Genomic DNA, 21,033 nt, shown 5'->3' with positions numbered 1-21,033 from the left:
ATCATCCAATAATTCTTGTTCTTTAGGATGTCAAATGCTGATTATAGGGATGTAGTTTTTGGATCTGATTCTGTTGAATAGTAAAATGCCACAAGTCATTCAGTTAAGTAATACAGCCCACCAGAATCACATGATACTTAGCAGCAGCAGCAAGCATGCTTCAGGGTAACAAAATGTCATAGTAGGAATTTCGTAGTTCCTCATATAGTCCTTCCTTTTTTAAAAAAAGATTCAATTTAGACTATTTATATTATGCTTGAAATTAAAGATATACTTAAAAATGAAGCTCAAAATAATATACGTAAATTGAACATTGTCATAAGGCTAATATAGTTTATTTTCTATATGATCCAAAGAACACTCCAATTTATATTTACACTTGTCAAGCTTTTAAAAAGTTAGCAGACAGTGATAGATTTAACTAAGCAATTTCTATTAAATAAAAGCTTAAGCTGCTTAGGTGGTTTCAACTAAGTTCCTAGATTTAGAACACAAATGAGAATATATTTTAAAATATGTGGCAGGGTTTTTAAAAGGTATGTTCTGCATAAAGACAGGGAAACATGAGGGGTTTTCAGCTGGTCTGGCATTACGCATCCAGATGTGGCTCAGTTCAGCAATGTCATCTTCACATGTCACACTTTGTGCGTGGGTCTTTGCTACATGCATTTATTATCAAGTTCTGTCTGTGATGCATGATGAATAGCATCACAAAACCATATAGGGCTATAGCTAAGCAAACATCATTCTCTCTCTCTCTCTCTCTCTCTCTCTCACACACACACACACACACACACACACACACACTTTGTGTCATTCATACAGGATTAGAGGCAAAATGTGTTGAGGTTACACACAAGCAACATTTTCAAGGTAAATGTGTACACACAATATATGATTTTTCAATTTTACTGGACTTCCAATGGGGAAAGTACAGAATAATACATACACATGGCAGGGATGGAAACTAGAATTTACTGGAACATTTTCCTACTTCACTTTCTTAAAAGTATATTTAGGTATACTTAAAAGTATACTGCAGCCACCTCATAACTGAGTTAAATTCATGTTCCATTCAAATTGCTGATCCCACTCTTTCAAAACCTATCTTTGGCTCTAAGCATTCTAAATTTTTAAAAAAGGCTCAGAAACAAGGACTTCCTCCTTCTGTGTTTTTTAAAAGAAATATGTTGACTTGTGCCTTTTGTATATTTTTTAAGTATTCTGGGCAAAGAGATATCTCAGTCTTGGTAGTAGAACATGTAACCTTTAAGTTGAAAGAATGCTTTTATATCCTGAAAGAGTCATAGGCAAAAAATTTCAAATCTCAAATTTATATAATCTCACCTTACTCCAAAGTAACTGGAGTAAACTATCTTTGGCTCTAAGCATTCTAATTTTTTTAAAAAGGCTCAGAAACAAGGACTTCCTCCTTCTGTGGTTTTTAAAAGAAATATGTTGACTTGTGCCTTTTGTGTATTTTTTAAGTATTCTGGGCAAAGAGATATCTCAGTCTTGGTAGTAGAACATGTAACCTTTAAGTTGAAAGAATGCTTTTATATCCTGAAAGAGTCATAGGCAGAAATGTTCAAATCTCAAATTTATATAATCTCACCTTACTCCAAAGTAACTGATCTGAAGACTATGGCAATGCATTTCAATATTTTGCCTGCTTGTGTGAAATCCCATTCTTTGAGCTTATGTTATATACATTTAATTTAATCATTACTCATCCAACGATCTCCACATTGCTTCTACATTCTTAGCATGGCTGAGGAACAAGTTCACATGGATAACTCTGGATTCTTTTCTTCTATTTGATGCCACACAGGTGAGATACAAATATATATTGAATTACCATGGTATAAGAAAAATATTTTCAACCAAAATGATAGTAATGCAAATGAAACAAACTTTTAAAAGCAAATAACATTTAGGTACATATGCAGGGGTGCCTCTAGGTAATTATGGACCCTAGACCCCCTGCAAAATAAGCATTCTCTCTCCGTATATATACATTTCACCACAAACCCACAGATCTAGGCCCAAGTGCACGCTCCCCAAAACAACAACTACTACTACTACCCCAGCACTAATGGATTCACACAGCTTCTTGACCATTCACAAACTAACTGGGACACAACATGTGTCCCTTGCTCCATAGTTCAACCACAAAACCTACTTGGACATATAGTGCATTCATAAGGGGGGAAATTTAAGCCACAACTCATGCCCCTTGCTTCACAGTGCTCATTCAGACCTTTTGGACCACAAACCAACTTGAGTGTAGTGCATTTGTTTTTTAAAAATGTTACTTGTTTATTCAGATGTAACATTTAGTTCCACTTACCACTTTCACTAAGAACTATCTATGGATAGAGATAACTCTTATGACAGCTTTACTGCAGTGGGGGGAGGATTCATTAAAAATCACAGGATTGACCAATTTCCTTGAAATAAAAATACATACAGTCCTGCCATCTTGGGCTACGTTTACACCCAGTTTCAGAACTCTATGCCCAGCCATTCTGGAAATATAAAAGGTGGGATGGTGTGCCCTTTTTCATGAAGGCAAAAGGCAGTTTCTGCCACATGGGGGTGGGATTATGGTCCAAGGGAGGCTTCAGTTCCTGATGTTTTTGTAATTTTCTGCCACAAAACAAGCCACTTATAGGACTTTTTTTGGGGGGGGGAGTTTGTTTTAATTCAAAAAAATCATTAAGAATAAAAAGATTGACCAATCTGCTTCAAAATCAATACACAGAGTCCTGATAACCTGTTCTACATCTAATTTATATTTCAGGACTCTAGGTCAAGCCATTCCAGAACTATAAAAGGGAACATTGTTCCCCGTAAGGTTTGCGCACATGCACACGCTCACAAATTTTTTTATGTCTGCTTAGTTAATTTTAGATCCCACTCAGGTTGAATTAGGAAGGCCCCACTCTGAATGCAGGTGTGCTCACAGTGCCTTGATACTGCCGCCCAGAACAAAACTCATTCCGCACAGAGATGAGAAAAATTAGTGGGACTACTGAAAGGGAACCTCTTTTCCCTTGGGGAACATCATGGGGCCCTCTATGAGAGTGGGTACACAGTGGCCCTGTACATATATCTCTGTCTTGTGAGAAGTCTGTAATCCTTTTCATCAATGTAACTCATTCAGCCTTCAGTCATGAAATTCATAATATTGAAGATAGATTGCTAAATAGTGCTTCCTTTTCACTGCAAATGGCAAAAAAAGCGGGATGCATGCAAAATAGGAGAAATGAGATGCAAAAAACCGTGCAGAGGTTTTATAATAATATCTGTGAAACAAATTCAAGATTCTATATTAGAATGATATAGATATAGAAAAGATATTTCAAGATATTATTGCCTTTTTTCCTCCACATGAATTTCTGGTTACTTTTCCAGTATTAGTAGAGGTTCTGCTACCATTAGTTCTTTCTTTAGTCTCTGAGCAATTACCTCTGCACGTTTTTTTGCATCTCATTTCTCCTTTTCACTGCAGGCTGAACCCTGACTTTCAGAGGGTGGCCTTGAACTAATCTCTGTATTGCAGCCTAACCTTCTTCACAGGGTTTTTGTGAGGATAGAGGATGTGGGGGAGGAAATGCCATGGGCTCCTTGGAGAAAGGACGGGATAGAAATGTATTATGGGGCAGCTAACAAATAAAGGCTTTTTTGAGGAGGAGGAGGAGGAGGAGGAGGAGGAGGAGGATAAATCGTGTGATAAGTCAGGACAGAATGACTGCAATCAGAGTAAGCTGTGCTGGAGATGGATCTTCTACAAGTGAGAGGTGTAGCCTTTCCACCACGAGTCTGCCCTTGATTTAATTATATTAGAGAATATATCTAATAATGTAGATATACCATAATATGATACATACTATTTTATAGTTGTTAATATCTATAAAATGTATTCTATTATATAATCAGCAATTTTAAAATGTATCTGTTGGAATGCCAGAAGGAGTCTATATTGCATTTTCTGAATAATAGAAATACTATAATGCTTTAGAACATGGCAATCCATTTAGAAGAGGAACTGAAATATCCTTAATTAGACAAGCATCAAATTTACAACAGGATCAGAGGTTCTTTTTAAAAAGTTTATCAAAAGCAACTTGGTTGAATTTCAGTTTAGATTTAGCACCATAGGGCAAAAAGCTCAGTGAAGAGCGTTGCACATGTGCGTGCTCTCTCGCTCTCTCTCTTTCACACACACACAAACACACACACACACTCTTATGATTCTGGAAGCAATAACTACCAATGAGCTTTATACACATGTACATGTTAATACAAGTTGGTGTTTCTTTAAAGGGATTTGCTTAGTTCAAAAGTGCAGTTGTATGAAAAGAGCTCGGTCTATTAACAAATTGGTTAGGGTTTTTTTGTCTGGAGATTGTGCAGGTGAGAAAATAAAGATGTTGAAGGGAAGTTTTGTTCTCCATGAAAGCACACAACCATTATTAACTTTAGCTGTATATTTACATTGAGGACTCCTGAGGAAAGCTGACAGGTGTTGGAGAGGCACCAGTTTGGGATGACATACCTTAGGGATGGTGACCTAAACTTTCTCTGCCCTCAAAGTTTTAAACAGTCTTTAAAGATGCGCCTATTCACTCAGGCTTTTAATTAATTAAATATTGTTTTAACAGTTTTATCATCGTTTTAAAATGTTTTTTTTTAAATTTAAATTATTGTAATGTTTTAACTTTTACTATGTCATTTATTTATTTTTAACTACTGTTTTAAGGTGGGGTTTTTTTGTCATTTATTTTAACTAAAGTTTTAGCTTTTTGTTTGCTTGTTGTAAACTGTCCAGAGACATGAGTATTTGGTGGTATAGAAGTGTGTTAAATAAAACAAACAAACAAACAAACAAACAAAGTGGGGAAAGCATAAAAACAAAAACATGAAAATTAACTATATTGATCCTGAAGATGACAGTGACTCAGGAAATACTACACACAATAGATTTATTCTTAAAATTTAAATGATACAAATCTTTTTAGGTTAATTTTGGAAAACTTATAGAAAATATGGGAATATCAGCTACAGAACAGCTTCATAGTGGGCATATCAGAAGCCTAGCTCAACAGTTATAATCTCTGGTATGCAATCCTAAACATGATTACTCATAAGTAAGTTCCATTAATTCCTCTGGGACTTATTTTCCAGTAAATGTGTTTGAAATTACAGCCTCTGTTTTTTCCCCTTGGGAGGGCCTTTTTTCCACATTCCCAGTTGCAGTAGTTTAAATAGCATTAGGTTAAGCCAGCAGTAAAGTATTATATGCAAATTTAATTCTGAATTTACCCCATAAATTTACTATTTGAGATAATACTGAAACAATTTAAGATTCCAAGAGTAACATTCAGTAATATCAAAATATTTTCTGTTTGGACAGCTCTGGTTTATAATACACAGATTTAAAACCCAAATGTGTGTTCTGTTTAGCATTCTTCCCTTTGAAATAACTGTTTTGATTTGGATTCCTTTAAGCTATAGATAAAGAAGTTTTTCAAAAATGTGCTCTGGTTTTTCAACTGAAAAGAAACGAGACCTTATGAAAAAGTGAGGAAATAAAATAAGATGTACCATAATCTAAGAACAATATTTTGTTTTGTTTTGTTTTGTTAATTTTATTATGCATCCAACACTTCCTTCATATTGCATCAGATGAGTTTGAAATGACAGCTGAAATCTCATGATGAAAGTCATAGGTTCTGCTCTTTATGAATCATTTTATTAAGTGCTAGTAGGCGGCATATGTATTGCCATCGGTTTAGTAATCAGAAAAGCCGACCTATAAATGAAGACCTTTGCTCCTGTTGGCAAAGATCAGGGGACTAATTGTGCCAAGCTACTAAATGTGGAACTACTGTAGGTCTTTTCCTGTCATTGTAATGACCTTATTACTGTTGCTTTGAATTGCTTGCCTCAAAAGTTATCAGCACATTATTTTGTAAGCGAACAGATTCCAGTCCTCATGGACTCCAAATTAAACCTAAAAGGAAATTTTTAAAATGCCTGTTTAAATTCTCAGAATACTTGATGCTGCCCATTTTGGAATTAACATCACAACAAATTTCATCTCCCGTGACAATGATTGAGAACCAAGCTGATAAATTGTGGCAGCCATGTTTGTTATTTATACTGCTGCCTCATTCACATAAAAAGTGGGTGCCTGAAGTGAGGAACCATGGGGAGGGGGAGAATTCAGCTCCCCTCACCTTTTGGTCTTTTTGATGTTAAAATTAAACAACTATGCCATCTGCTTCAGATGTGAATGGGGGGCACACGCGCGAACAACAAACGTGGCTGCACAGCCATTTTTGGAAGGGCGGTATAGAAATCAAATTATTATTATTGTTATTATGTTAAGTTTAATCTTAAATTAAAGCTTAGCTGATAAACATACTCCAAAATGTATGTGTTTGCTTTAAAAAAAAATTGTCTGAAAGCATCTTCACACATTACATTTGTAGGCATACGCACCTATGATTCTTTAAGTATATACCTGAAAAATAAATTGTGAATGTTACAAACAGGTGCTTAGAAGCATATATATCATGAGAACTCAGAAAGCAGGGATTGGCTGTGTCTGTTTGGTGAGTATACATTCAGTGATAAATGCACATTACAAAGCACATGATTTGGGGCCAGAAAATTTTCCACATATCCAGTCACTTGGACAAGCTGAAATATGAGACTACCTGACAGCAAATATGTAGTATTTTTTTCAGGTCTACCTCCTACCAAAGTGCAGGAATTGTTTTCCAGTCAATTGTGGTTTGCATCATTGCCTTTTTAAAAATACAGTATGTGATATTTGATTTTGATGAAAAAAACCCAGCCTTTCTTCTATATTATGTAACTGAAATAAATAGAAATAATCTTCCAAACAATTGTTAAGTTTAAATTCCTATTAAAAAGCCATGATTTTTATGTAAAGTATTACTTCTGTTCAAAAGAAAAAGTGTTACTTTTCTGTTCTGTTCTGTTCTGTTTATCTGTAAAATGTTGCTTCTGAGTGAATAGAAAAACTTCTGTTGAGAATGTCCATGTGGACACGTTAAGTGGACATATTACATGTGGTTGGCACCTTCTGACCCTTCTAATCACCACAAGCCAAATTTTCCCCCTTGCATTAATCTAGTAATTAATCAAAATATTACTCTGACCTGAAGATAGTCTAATGTTTGTGTTGTATACGAAAGACTTGGAGTCCAAAATGACATGTCCACAGGCCATATAGTGACTGTCGATGAAGTTTAATGCAGCCTTTCAAATAAATGAGAAAAGGAATTTCATTTTCCTGCCCGCCAACACATAATTAGGTTGGTCATCTGTGGCACACCAGCAGCAATCTAAAAGGCAATAAAAAAGCCTCTGTCTCTTTCAGCATACAAAAACTGCCTCTTTGCCTAAAGGAGCATGCAAAGCTGCTTGCTGCAGGTGACTAAGTGGTATCTGTTTACAGTACAAAACATTTACAGTAAGGTGGAAAAGGTTGTGAAGCCACAGAGAACACTCTCTGCATTGTAGAAAATATTTCTTTTTTACACATACTTTGAATTTACTCTGTTACATTTAATGGGTCAGTTTTGACATGTACTAATTAGCAGCAGTTTTTTAAAGAATGGAATACAGGCACAAGTAGCCTTTGGCAGTAGGATTGTTCTTCTGATAAGATTATCATTCCCAGCAGCTGAATTGTAAATAGGAGCTTTTGATTTCTTAAAAATTAACACTGTTAAAAACTGAGCTTAGACAAGTGATAAACTCTGCGCTCCTGACCACCTTCTAGTGCATGCTCAAGCATGCTTAAATCCCAGTGATTGTAGGCAGACTTAAGTATATTTACCTGTGTGTTGGATTGTGTGCTTTTTATGAACCTTCATTCCCAAACACAGGACTTGGACCACTATGAATTATTTGTATCTTTTGGTAGCTTTGTAAACTTGTAAATAGCAGAATGCTTCTGTTTCACGGGAATTCTTCCAATATTAGGATAAACATGTCACTGTAAAATATCCACCCAGTTACCATAATTTTTTTTACCAGCAAAGTTCAGCAGGTGATCTTGGGCAAGTCAGCCTAATTTACAGCAAAGAGAGCTCTATAGATAAAATGCAGGTAGCCTCATGTATGCTATCCTGAATTTATTGGTATCCTGAGCTTATTGGTGGAAAGACAAGGTACAAAATAAATACAAATGTAAAAGTATTTGTGTGGTGTGTTTGTTTTTTTAAAAAAGGTGTTCCTCTGCATATAACATCTGGAGTTGGTGTCATTTTAAAGTGGTAAATCAACTTGGTTGCAGATTACGAAGTTGTCCAGATAAAATGTGTTGTTTTCCCTTAACAAAGGCGGCGGCGGGAGGGGGGGGGAGGAGTTTGGTCACAGTTCTAACTGGAACTAGATTAATTGCCAAGGAACATTATTGTTAATTCAGTACTGAATGTGAATTCAGCAGATTGTATTTGCATGATAATTTGGCTATGAGATTCAAAATACCATTTTTAAACTTTTCCTTTTTGAAGCATTTACATATATAACTTCTTTTTTTGTTCTGGTCCTTGATCGAAATAAAAGCTGACTCTGACTATATAACTTGCCTTGTTTGAAAACAGATTTCCAGATTGACCATAAATAATGGTAAGAACACAATAGATTTCAAAAGTAAAGGAATGTGCTGGCTTTGGGAAGTATCAGCTAGAACTTGAATGACCTAACTGGCAAATGCTGCTCTTATCTTTGTAGTATGTAAATTTTGGCCAAATTTTCCACTTTCTGAAAGTGACTGTGAGATTGCTAGAGGATTCAAAAGCTGGGAGTTGTCATTTGAGTGGTATGCAGTTAGCTTGAGGTAGATTGCTGCCGACTTGCCATAGTTGCTTTTTCTTTCTGCTCTGATTAGGCCTTCCCTAATCCATACTTCAAGAGAGCTCCCATGGTCTCTGATCGGGTTGCCCACTTGGCTGGTAAAAGAACTTCTCATGGCTTCTACTTGCAACTTTCATCAATGTAATTGATCTGATTAGTGTCCCTGGCCCTTCATTGGCACATTGAGTTAGCAGTCAGCACATTGGGCAGAGCCATCCATTGCCCTTAATAAAACTCACATGTGCAATATCCTTATTTTTTTAGTAAATTACAGCTTTGCTCATCCTTTGGATCGGGCTTGCTTATTTCTAACGCAGCAAGCTGAGCACAGCTGACCAGATGCTTTACATTCCTCCCTCTCTATGGAGTCCCAGACAAACAGCAAACCCAGGGGGGACACTGACTCCTTGGTGGGCGACCATATGCAGCCGGTGGGTGGACTTCATTTGGCTTGGTGGCTTGTGCAGGCCTGCTTTTGGTCATGCTGCCTGATGTCTCTCTTTAAGAATTCAACTAAGAAACAAGGCATGAGACATGGGGCAGCATGCTGGAATATATTATTGCAAAGAACAATTACTTGCATGCCCCGTGGTGCCAGTCCCACCCAGACCACTGCAGGGCTTTACAACAGCCTGCCATGCTGCTGTGTGCACAAGGGCACATCCAGAGTGCTAATCTTGTGCAGTTGCATGATGTGCAGGGCTTTCAGTGGGAAGAATGGAAGTCACATGCACTGTGGGTACTGCCCTCTGGCGCAGCACCACTGAGTAAGGGAAAGGGCTGGGCTACAACCCTTCTCTTGGACATACCAGTTTTCTTTGATTAGGGAGGTGTTCTTATATGAAAGAGTACTCAAAATGCAATTGTCCATTTACAGTCTGGGGTGATAACTGTCCAGCAAGGGCAATGCCATGGAAATCTGCTGTTTATGTAGTCCGGCTCTGAGCTACTCCTTGAAGACTGTGTATCCATTAAACTTTTGTTTTATTCTTATCTTGGAATAAATGAATAATTGTGCTCTTACTCTGTCTGCAGTGGGCCTGTGATCATGTATAATCAAGAGAAATAGCACAGTTGTTCACTCCAAGACATATGGAAGTACACACTCATTCATTTACTAGCTAGTAATAATTCTCCATTCCAGGCCAAGGTTATTGGAAGTTGTTATGGGGGGAAATACTTAGTACTCTTAGATGCAAAAAGGAAAAAAAATGGGGGTGTCATTATATATGTGGTTTACTGCTTATATTTCTTCTGTAAGCAAAAGCTCAGCACCTGCTGGATCTGCTTTGCTCATAGGAATACATCTGCTTTGACAATCTGGAGTAATTTGCTCTGCATGCATTTTTTTAACCTGCTTTTCATTTGTGGCATGGTTGTAGTCAAAATGTAGTACACCATCCTTTGAGATTGCTTGGCTATCATCCCTACACATTCCTATTCTTATTGGTGAAATGTTGGAGGGTATGTAAATTATAGTTTGGAATTTACAAAATGCAGTGTAATTCTATCAGTATCCAATAAGACTCTTTTCTGCTTACCCATATTAAGGCCCCAATCCTAAGCATAAATCAATAACATCAATTGGAATGACTTCCAAATAAACTTCAGTAGGGTTGGGCTACAAATACTATAAATGCATGTGTGAGTTTTGCCTTATCAGTCTATTATACTTCATATGAAGGATCTACTTCAATAATATTATCAAAGGGAAGAGTCCCTTGTCAACGTTACACTGTTCATTTAATTTTCACCTGCAGTTTGAACCTTAATGAACTTTTTCAAAATTCTTCTTTTCCTGTTTGAGGGCATAACTGCACGGGGTCAGCTGAGCTCTGAGTTCATTCGTTATGTTGTGCTCCCTCTACTGACTCTACAGCAGCATGGCAGCATAGTGCAGCACTTGTGTTTTGTGGAAGTAGACAGGGGATTGTTTTTTTAAAGTGTGATGGAATTGTAGGAAACAATGAAAAACAGAATCATTGTTTTGTCTGCTGTCATCCCAACCAGCCTCAGTGATCTCATCAGGCTAAGGAATTGTGAAGAGTACAATTTTTCAGAGCTGTGTATTTCTGAGGCTTGTTTTTTCAGAGCTGTGTATTTTCTGAGGCATATTGTTTTAGTGTGGCTTGCAGTTCACTAGAATCGAACTTGGACTGTGTGTGTGTGTGTGTGTAATGCAACTTACCCTAATATGGAGTGCCACACCAAACCATAATATGCATGTAGAGATGAGAGGTGCCATCTCTCTAACAACATGAATTCTGCTCCGCATATTAAATATTCTTGAAGTATAATCCTATTTCCTGCTGTGTGGCACATCAGTAGGATTCATGTGTGCATGGGCTGCCACATGCTAGCACAGTGGCAGAAGGGGCTAAAGCAGTCTCTAGTGTGCCAGCACACCTATGGACTGCAAGGCCAAAAGCTGGTGGAGGAGGTTTCATCAACACTGTACCTAATCCACCATTCCAGAGCCATTCCTTTTCCCAGCACAGCCTTCTTAGTGGTGTTATATGATTGATGGCTACATACATATTTTGTAGTCCATAATTTACATTTACGTAAAATCTGCGTGTACAACTCATTTTTATTTTCTTTATTTTTGTCTTGTTATCACCAAGGACCTTTTTTTTTTTTTTTTTTTTTTGGTACTTTTCCTTTGCTGGTTTTGTAAAACTGGTATTAAAGCAGGATGTTGTGGCTGCTCCATTTCAACAGCTCCAGGGACAAAATTTGACCGTTTTGTCTGTCTGGAGAAAAATTATGTCTAGAATGCAGTACAGCAAGCCACTCGAGTTAACAGAGAGCAAGCATGGTTTATAGTAAGGGGTATTTTGTGATCTGGGATGTTTTTCATACCATGGTGATCTCTTATGTGTTATTTATTGGTGGCCTAATATAGAAGAAACATGGTGAAATTGTAGTCATAATTCTTGCTTAATGATGTAGCTTTACAAGGTCTGAATGACTGTTCTTCAGTTAGCAGTCAATTTAATTGAAACTATAAAATTAAAAATAGCACTGGGAACAAAAGAAGATATCCATGCCAATGTCAGTTGTATTCATGTGGTTCTTTGTGGGCATATTATTTGTTTCTATGGAAAACTTTGACTTCTGCATCTGGGTTGCAGTTCTGATTCCTATAAACCAGGAATCATTTTGCTATCTCTGTCTTCATTATTACAGCACTAGAATGGGTGCACAACTTAAATTGTTTGTAGGAGATATATGAGTGGACAATTTTGCAAGGCTGTGACCAGGGTGGATTTGATTTAAATCAAACTGATTTAAATCACGATTTAAATCACGATTTAAATCACTAGCAGGGTGGATAAAAATCAATGTTTTTTTAAAAAAAATTAAAAAAAAATCAGATTTAAATCAAAAAATCTGATTTAAATAAAAAAATCCGATTTAAATTTTAAAAATCTGATTTTTTTGATTTTTTTTAAAAAAATCATTGATTTTTATCCACCCTGCTAGTGATTTAAATCGTGATTTAAATCAGTTTGATTTAAATCAAATCCACCCTGGCTGTGACTCTTAGGCAGTAAGAAAAAGGTTCAACGAGATTTACTCCCAAATGTGTATATAGGATTTCAACCATAGAAATCCTCATGGCAGGTTGAGGAGCTAGTATCATATTCCTAGGTTGCAGTCTGCTCTGCATGGTACAAAATAATTATGTCAGACTCCTTAGTGCCTGCATATAATGTTTGTTAATGAGATGCCTAGAATGTTTCCAACCCTGGAAAGTATATTCCAAATACCTGTAAAGCAAGAGATGCATATCAAACTGAGAGAGTGACAGAAATTCAGGAGTGTGTGGGGATGTTTTCACATGCACAGTCTAAATCTAGGCTTTCAGTGCATGCACTTTATTAATAATTTATTTTAATGTGTGCAACCAGCCAGTAAATTAAGTGCAAGTTGGAGAATTAGAGAGCAAAGTATGGCTTTGTGTGGTTGTTAAAGAAAACCTTCTGTTCTGTTCTGTTCTGTTCTACTCTGCTCTACTCTACTCTACTCTATTGCACTAAAGACAAGCATTTTCCGACACCATCATGTCAGGAACTGACTAGACCCACATGTGATCAACAAAGTTGATATATACCTTCAGACCATACCCTGGACAATAAGTTAGATTGGTCTTGATATAATAAAGTAAAGTCTGCCATCAAATCCATGTTGACTCCTGGCGCCCACAGAGCCCTGTGGTTGTCTTTGGTAGAATCCAGGAGTGGTTTTCCATTGCATCATCCTGCACAGTATAAGATGATGCCTTTCAGCATCTTCCTATATCTCTGCTGCCCGATGTAGGTCTTTCCCATAGTCCGGGAAACATACCAGCAGGGATTCGAACCGGCAACCTCTGACTTGCTCGTCAAGTCATTTCCCCGCTGCAACATCAGGTGGCTTACACTGCATAAAATATGGGGTACTTGGATAACCTCCATAATTCAGAGAGCCTGAAAGCAGATTTTGGATGCTAGGGGCGAAGGTAGCAAAGAGGCCCATGTCTCTAAATCCTCATCTCTTTTCCCTTGATGCATCTATGCTACAAATGTAAACTGACATTATAGCTCGGTGAGGGTGCTGAAAAGGCCCACAACCTCCTTCATAAAACAGAACTCCTGTTGTTTTCAGAGTTATGGAATGTTTGTTAAACCAGTTTAAGTTTTTAGTGTAGACATGTTACTTGGAAGGAAAAGAGCCTCTTCTCACGATCCATGAGAAGGGCTTTGGTGCAGTCTGCAGGGAGAGTGGGTTACACTTACCTTCCCCGCAGATCAGGGTGGATTTGATTTAAATCAAACTGATTTAAATCACGATTTAAATCACTAGCAGGGTGGATAAAAATCAAAAAAATCTGATTTAAATCAAAAAATTCCAATTTAAATCAAAAAATTTGGATTTTTTATTTAAATTGGATTTTTTTTATTTAAATAGGATTTTTTTTATTTTTATCCACCCTGCTAGTGATTTAAATCGTGATTTAAATCAGTTTGATTTAAATCAAATCCACCCTGCCGCAGATGAACTTCTTCCCTTCCCTGGGCAGGCAGATTGCCCACCCAGACAAACAGTGGCTGCTCCCAGTGCCGGGACATGCCACTGAGCGATGCCCCACCCCTTGGAGCTCTGATGATCCCTCCTCCCCAAGTGTGCCAGCCATGGCTTCAAGCAGCTGCAACTGACACAAGAGCAAATGGGGTTAAGGGCGCACTTGCTCCCTTAACCTCGTTTAGTTGGGTGGCTCAATAGGTGGATTTTCTGCTGTGGAGCCACCAGGATCAGCTCGATCCTGGTGGTTCACACGCATGTGCAAAACCCATAGTCTGGTTTTTCACACGCATGTGAATCCCTTCTTCCTGCTTCTTTGAGATCTTGCTCCAATTTGCTTTAGAATTCTCTAGATCTGGGTAAACTGCTCTTGCTGAGTAAAGGTACCAGCAGTCAAAAGTATTATGCACAGTATGTAGCATAATAGGAGTAAAAGTGTATTTAGCACTTTTACCTCACAAGAAAGGGCATGACAACAAAAACATGAAAGATTCTTCCAACCCGCTCCTGGATCTGTTCACTCAGAGGAAAACCCCATTGATTTCAATGGGGCTTATTTCCAAATCAATATGTTTAGGACTGCAAATGTTAAGGCATGCCCAGACTCACCCAGGTCACAGAGTACAGTACATAGCAGCTTCAGCAGTGACACCAGCTACTGTGAAATGTTTGCATATGTCACAGAGGAAGTTAAAAGTTGACACAACGCTCTCCACCTTATTCTTATGGTGTTATAGAGCTGATAAAACATTGCCGCTTTTTTAACAGCTTTTTGGGCAGAAAGACAGAGTCGTGTTACCTGGTTCAAAGTAAATAGAGTCAAACAGGTTTTTATTACCTAAAGGTGTAAAGTCCACACATGCCATCGGTTCCAAGTTCAGATGAAATACCCAAAGCAGCCAAGCTTTTCTTTTTCTTCTCATCTTGGAGATTTTTCTTTGGCCCCAAATATGTAGCAACCTTTTGGGGAGGGAATTTAAACCTCAGTTTAAATGGTTTAGGAGGCAGTGAAGCTATTCTCACAATCACTGGAAAAGAAGCTAAGGGAGCTTAGCCCGCTTTCCAGTGGCCGTGGGAGCCACCAGGATTGCAGGAGAGCCTGGTGCTCCCAAGACAGCTAGCCCGCCTAAAACACCCTCTCCTTCAACAAGGTTAATGGAGCGGGTTCTAGATGGATAGAAATAATAGAGTGGCCAACTCCAGACTACTGAAGTGCATGTGTAGCAACTCTGCCTTTGCAGTACAGGAGACGGGTTGTCTTCAGTGATCAGCCCTTCCCTCTGTAGCTGACTCACAAAAATATGGGCTTGAAAGTCATTTGTGACTTTCAGGAGTCACAAATCAGAGGGAAGGGGAGATCAATTAAAACCACCCTTTCCTTATAGCACATGTCTGTGCGCTTCATTGGTCCTGATGTTGATCACTGATATTTGTCATGCCTGTAGATAATCGTATGAAGCCTTTATATGAAGGAGTCATATGAACTCCTTGTACGGAGTCAGACCATTCATCCATTTAGCCCAGAGTTTTATTCTCTGACTGGCAGCTACTCATCAGTCTCAGGTTGGAGTCCTTCCTAGCTCTTATCCTTAGATTATTTTAATTAGAGATGACCAGTATTGAACCGGGTTTCTTCTGTATCAAAAGTATGTGTTCTACTACTGGGGTATGTCCCCCTTTCAGCTGAGCAGAACTGTGAAAATTCCGCCCCTGTACTGGGACAGCTTTAAGGCTTACATTAAATCAAAATAGAGAGGCTTCTGGCATGTACAGAGTGTATTTCCCTCTCCAACCATAAGACCTTCAGCTCAGTGACTGTGAACGCAAAGTAAACATGAGTCCCAGCACCCCTCTCTCTTTTAAACAAAGAAACTATTACCCATATTGGACATAATCCCCTTCTCCTACACAATCCCCGTGGAAATTAGCAGAAGCTGTGTAAGACTATGGTTGTAAACCTCCAATTATATTATCCCTGTTATTTTGCTTGGTTAGCATTCACTCCTTAAATGCATTTGGATTCCCCCCCCCCCATGAGCAACATATCACTTACCGGCTATAAAGAATCTATTGTACTTAAAACCAACAGTTTTGCATTCATGTAGGAAACTGTGGAAGGGGGATATTAATATATTTAAAAATTATCTGTAATTCTGTTTATTTTAGGCTGTAATATGGGATTTACCACTGGAGGTTTCCCTTTGCCAGTAACATTCACCAGTAGCAATTCTCCATTAAATTCTTGGTTGATTAACGCATTACATGACATTAGATCTCCTTCGCTGTTTTCATTCAATCACCTTGGGAATATAGCCTATAAACTATTATAGGTTAATAATCTGCAAACCATGGTTACTCAGGTGCATCTTGGTTGCATGTCCATGGTACTTTCCAGGTTAGACCCTGCAACGGGGTCACAGTGTATCTCTGAAGTGTACTTCCACACTTTCTGTGTTTTGACACTGCAGTCCCTACACTCACAGCAGGGTGCCGATCATATTTCCAATGCTTTGTTTCAGATTTAATCACTGCGATATAGTGCTATGACGCGGTACATCCAGCATAAAGAAGTTGCTGCTTTTTCAGGTTGTTAGTTTTTTGCAAGACTGTTCCCCCTGCTGGGCACTTTGCTATTTATGTTTTGAATGTGAGTTGCCTGAATGGAAGCATTTTGCCCCTGTTGAACAGCTAATCTGGAAAGTGCCCATGTCTGGAACACTAACTGAATTTTGAGGGATTTTCAAACTGGGGAAATTGCATGAGTAATTCCCTGCTGCAACCAATCAGGGAAGCAAGCAGCTATCCATGTGTGGCATGCATCCAAATGGACTAGGATATGTGAATAACTATGGATCAGGTCTAGACAATGAAGTTTCACCATTCAGAATCCGAAGACAGAATCAGGAGAAAAGGACTTTTCAAAGGAAATAACATTTTATTGAAGGAGCGCAACATAATCAGCAATGAGTATTGGTTGGCGTAATGAAATTGAAGCTATTCTGAGAGATAGGAAGAGAAAGCTGGGGATGGCATAGGCTTCTTGCAGGAAAAAATGAAAGCAAACAGGTCACATGGAGGAGGGGAGAAGACAGAAAATGGCCAGATTTATACCCCTTGATGAGAGACAGGAGTGAATGTCATCTTGAGATCCATGATTCAATACCAGTTTACTCCAGTGCAGTAAAGTCTCTGCACTGGAGAAAATAAGTTCTCAGGGCAGCTGGATTGGCACCTGATCCAGGGGTCCAGACATGATGAGCACAAGGACAGGCCTTCAGCTGGGAGAGCCCAAGCAGTCTTTGCAGAGTTTCCATGAGCAAGCCCACATCTGAAACATACACGGTTCTAGGTATCTGGGATGAAAAAGAAAAGGCAAGTGTGGGGAATTTCCAGGGGCTTGATAGACAGGAGGGCAGGAACACCAGTCTTTGAGGCTTCTGAGAGCTGAATAGGTGAATCAACACGATCTGGTAGGAACCTGAAGTCAGCAGGGCTTTAGACATGCAAACTCAATGGCAGGGGAGTTGTTCTGATGAGTGCGTGAGTTTGTGGTCAGTTGCAGTAAACTTGGAAGTTCTCTGTTGTCTCAGAATCCTTCCTTGCCAGACTAGTGATTTATCCTCATCAAAAATGCGGTGTGGTTCCTGCCCTCCCCAGGCTCAAATCATGAGAGTAATGCCTTTGTCACCATCCCAGACCCCTTTTCTGAAATGGAGAGGAGACCAACCCTGGAAGCACAAGCTCTGATACATGCAGCAGTGCTATGCCAAAATGGAGTCTGAATTCAAAGGTGGGGAGTGGGGTGCTCTAGCAACAAGGCTTGGACAAGGATCTCTAGCTGCTATAATCTTTTTTTTTCTCTTCCAAAGGGGAAAAAATATTGCATGGGAATATGGGCAACCAACTTTCCCCCCCACTTGAAGCTAATACTAGATAAAACAGCAGTAGTGTGCATAAATCACACAGAAATCAGTTAGGAGTAAAGGACCAGAATGAGTTAGGGCCAGAATAAGAGGTGAATGCTGCAGTTTCAGAATGTGAACCCCATTATAGCATTTGCTGCTTTAACAAACAAACAAATAAATAATATATTGTTTTTAGTGGTCTGGACTTTTTGCAATTTTTTTAAAAAAAGAAAATGGCTATATTTCGTTCTGATATTCATGTTTTATGCAAGACGCTTCCCTAGTGACCTGTATGTCTCTCCCTTTGGACCTTGCAACAACCTTGTTAGAGTGCATCAGTTCTCCCTTCCACTCTTTTAAACTACCCCTTTTCTAATATTTTGTTTAATTTTATTTCTGCCATGTTGAATTGAATTAAAGATCTATACTCATCTAACATTCCCCGTTTTTGTTCCAGAATTTACAATGGTTGATACAGAAATGCCGTTTTGGCCAATAAACTTTGGAATTAGCCAGGTGGACCTTTCTGCAATGGATGAACACTCCCATTCCTACGACATAAAGCCCTTTACTACCGTTGACTTTTCCAGCCTTTCTTCGCCACATTATGAGGACCTTGCTCTTGCCAGAACTGACCAGTCAGCCATTGATTACAAATATGATGTGAAGTTTCAAGAGTGCCAAAGTATGTTGAACTTTTGTTTGATTTTAAATATTTTGGGAAGTGTTTCTAGATCTTCTGTGTTTGTGGATATATCTGAAACAAAACTTTAAAAAAAAAGCACAGAAACCTAAATTTCATAAACTATCTACCTCATTTAAAGTTCTGTAGACAATCTGGTATGCATTGGATGCTCTTATTCTTATAAATCTGATGATATGGCCGGCAGATTGATGTCAGGAGCCTTTTATGGGAAGCACATCATACCTGTGTTCATTCTTCATTGGCTTCCCTTTTGTTGCCTGATCTAATTCAAGGTGCTGTTTTTTGTTGTTGTTTTAACCTTTAAATCCCTAAACACTTTGAGCCCATCATGTGTTGCGCACCACCCACACCCATATAATTCTGCCTGCCTATTACAGTCTGAGAAGGCTGTATTCTGCATGCCTGCATTGGCTGAGGTTTGACGGGCGGCCATGCCAAACAGCCTTTTCTGTGACTGCTCCTATGCTGAACCTTCCCATAAGGAATTCCAGCTGACCCATCCCACCTGGTATTTTGGCTGTGATTGAAGACATGGCTCTTTTGCTGTGCCCCTAATGTGGTTTGAATTTCTTTTGCCTTTCATCTAGGCTGCCTTGTAGGTTCTTTCTTGAATATCGTCTTATTTCATAGTTTATTTATTGTACATTTATTGTAGATAAAATTTATCTACAATTATTTATGTAAAATTATATATACAATTTTGAATTGTATTTTTAAAAAATGTAGTAACATTTTGTATTGTATTAAAAATTGCATTAAAATTTGTAAGCCGTTTTGGAGGCAAGGCTGCTGAAAAGCAAGATACAAATATAACAAAGATGAAATACAACAACAAAAAATTAAATATGAGAGAGGAAATTACAACAGCAAATCCTTTAATTCCTGTGAAAGCCTAGTTTTGCAACGGAAATGATAGATATTCCCATTGATGACAAAATGCTCGCTAAGCCATGATCAGGTTGACCACCTGCTGGCCAGTGTTCCCTCTAAGGCGTGCACATGTGCGTGCGCTCACAGGTTTTTTTGATATCTGCTCAATTAATTTTAGATCCCACTCAGGTTTAATCACTGCCTTGATACTGCTGCCCGGAACATAACTCATTCCGCACACAGATGAACAAAATTAGAGAGAACACTGCTGCTGGCTTCTAATTTTTTTAAATCCCTGAATGAAGATTCATATTGTTATCTGTTCATTTGTCACCTATTAAAACCATGATTTTTTTAATTAAAAAAATGCTAAACCTTCTTAGTGCAAAACTGTTCCTGGAACTACGGGGAGTTTTTGTTTTGATTTTGGTTTTCTTAATGAGATCATGGATAGCGCAGCCAGTCAGTATCATGTAAAGCTAGATTCTATTTCAAACTTGCAGAAGTGAATGTGGTGTTTTCGGAGGATAACCATGGAGAATAATATTTGAACTGAATGTGGCAAAGGCTCTTCCAGAGTAGCTCTAAACATACTAGGCAGTATCCAGACTAAAATATTCATGACTAAGTCCCATTGAAATGAATGGGTCTTAAGTTAGTTGTGACTAACATGTCTCATTGATTTCAGTGGCATTTAGTCATGACTAATGAGGCTGGATGCTGTCCATTGTTTGTTTTGACCTCTGATTTTAAGGCCACAATCCAGAATGTTCATTTGAACATACTCAGGAGCTTGGGCATCTCCATTCACTTCTGAATAGGAGCCCACACCACTATGCCATCTCACAAATGTCTTTTGAAATTCCCCAGTACAGGAAACTGCAAACTTGTTTTCACTGTTGAGAATATCAAACCAGTTTCATGCTGTTTGTAAACTGGATTCATTAACTCTGTTTGATAACAGTTATCTATATTAGGACATAATGGGAAACTGCAGTTTGTTCAGCACTGTGAGAGGAAGATTTCAATCATTTTCCTGTATGCACAAATAAAGGAGGAAGGGGAAGGAAAATACATAAACTTGAAAATCAAGCTGATCCATTTTTGTCACAACAAATCATGGTTTTTTTGTGATGTCTAAATGCAATCTATGGTTGCTGCAAGAACTCTACACCATGATTTGAACTGAGTTACCAGTTCTGACTTAGAGGTCAGCTGTGATTTACAGAAACCATAGTTTGCCTGATTTGGACATCACAGCAAATTATAGTTACCATGAACCAGGAGATGAGGGAAGGAATTCAGATGTATGAGGGGATGAGGCAGGTGGAAGAGGAAGTGTACAAGTTCAAATCCCATTTTAAATGGCCATACTGCAGTTGGGCTGTGATGCTTGAACCAGGCCAGTGGCTAGTCTAAAGGCTTTCTAATGAGATCATTGGTTCAGCTGAAACTTGAACCAGAGATTTCGAACTCATAGTCAGACTCTTAACCATGACACTATATACCCAAATACTTCCAAGATCACTTTGCTAGTATCCTATCTTGCCCTGTTCCACAAACAAGATCAAATAATGGGCAAGT

General features: G+C 38.4%; 1 protein-coding gene across 4 annotated transcripts in view; it reads left to right on the top strand.

Moving 5' to 3' along the window:
• Positions 1–21,033, top strand: part of PPARG (peroxisome proliferator activated receptor gamma) — a 91,727-nt gene that overhangs the window by 26,931 nt on the left and 43,763 nt on the right. For 2 of the 4 annotated variants that reach the window (XM_053288124.1, XM_053288125.1), the window contains exon 2: positions 18,331–18,558. In XM_053288124.1, the coding sequence (XP_053144099.1) occupies positions 18,339–18,558 (220 nt within the window). In that variant the 5' untranslated portion in view covers positions 18,331–18,338. Of the gene's footprint in view, positions 1–1,809; positions 1,832–16,487; positions 16,555–18,330; positions 18,559–21,033 lie in introns of those variants that run through there. The other 2 variants (XM_053288122.1, XM_053288126.1) reach the window with 2 other exon arrangements.

Source organism: Hemicordylus capensis, chromosome 2 (genome assembly GCF_027244095.1).
Source record: "Hemicordylus capensis ecotype Gifberg chromosome 2, rHemCap1.1.pri, whole genome shotgun sequence".
NCBI lineage: Eukaryota > Metazoa > Chordata > Lepidosauria > Squamata > Cordylidae > Hemicordylus > Hemicordylus capensis.
The sequence above is the reverse complement of the archived record's forward strand: the minus strand, read 5'-3'. Positions and strand labels throughout refer to the sequence as shown.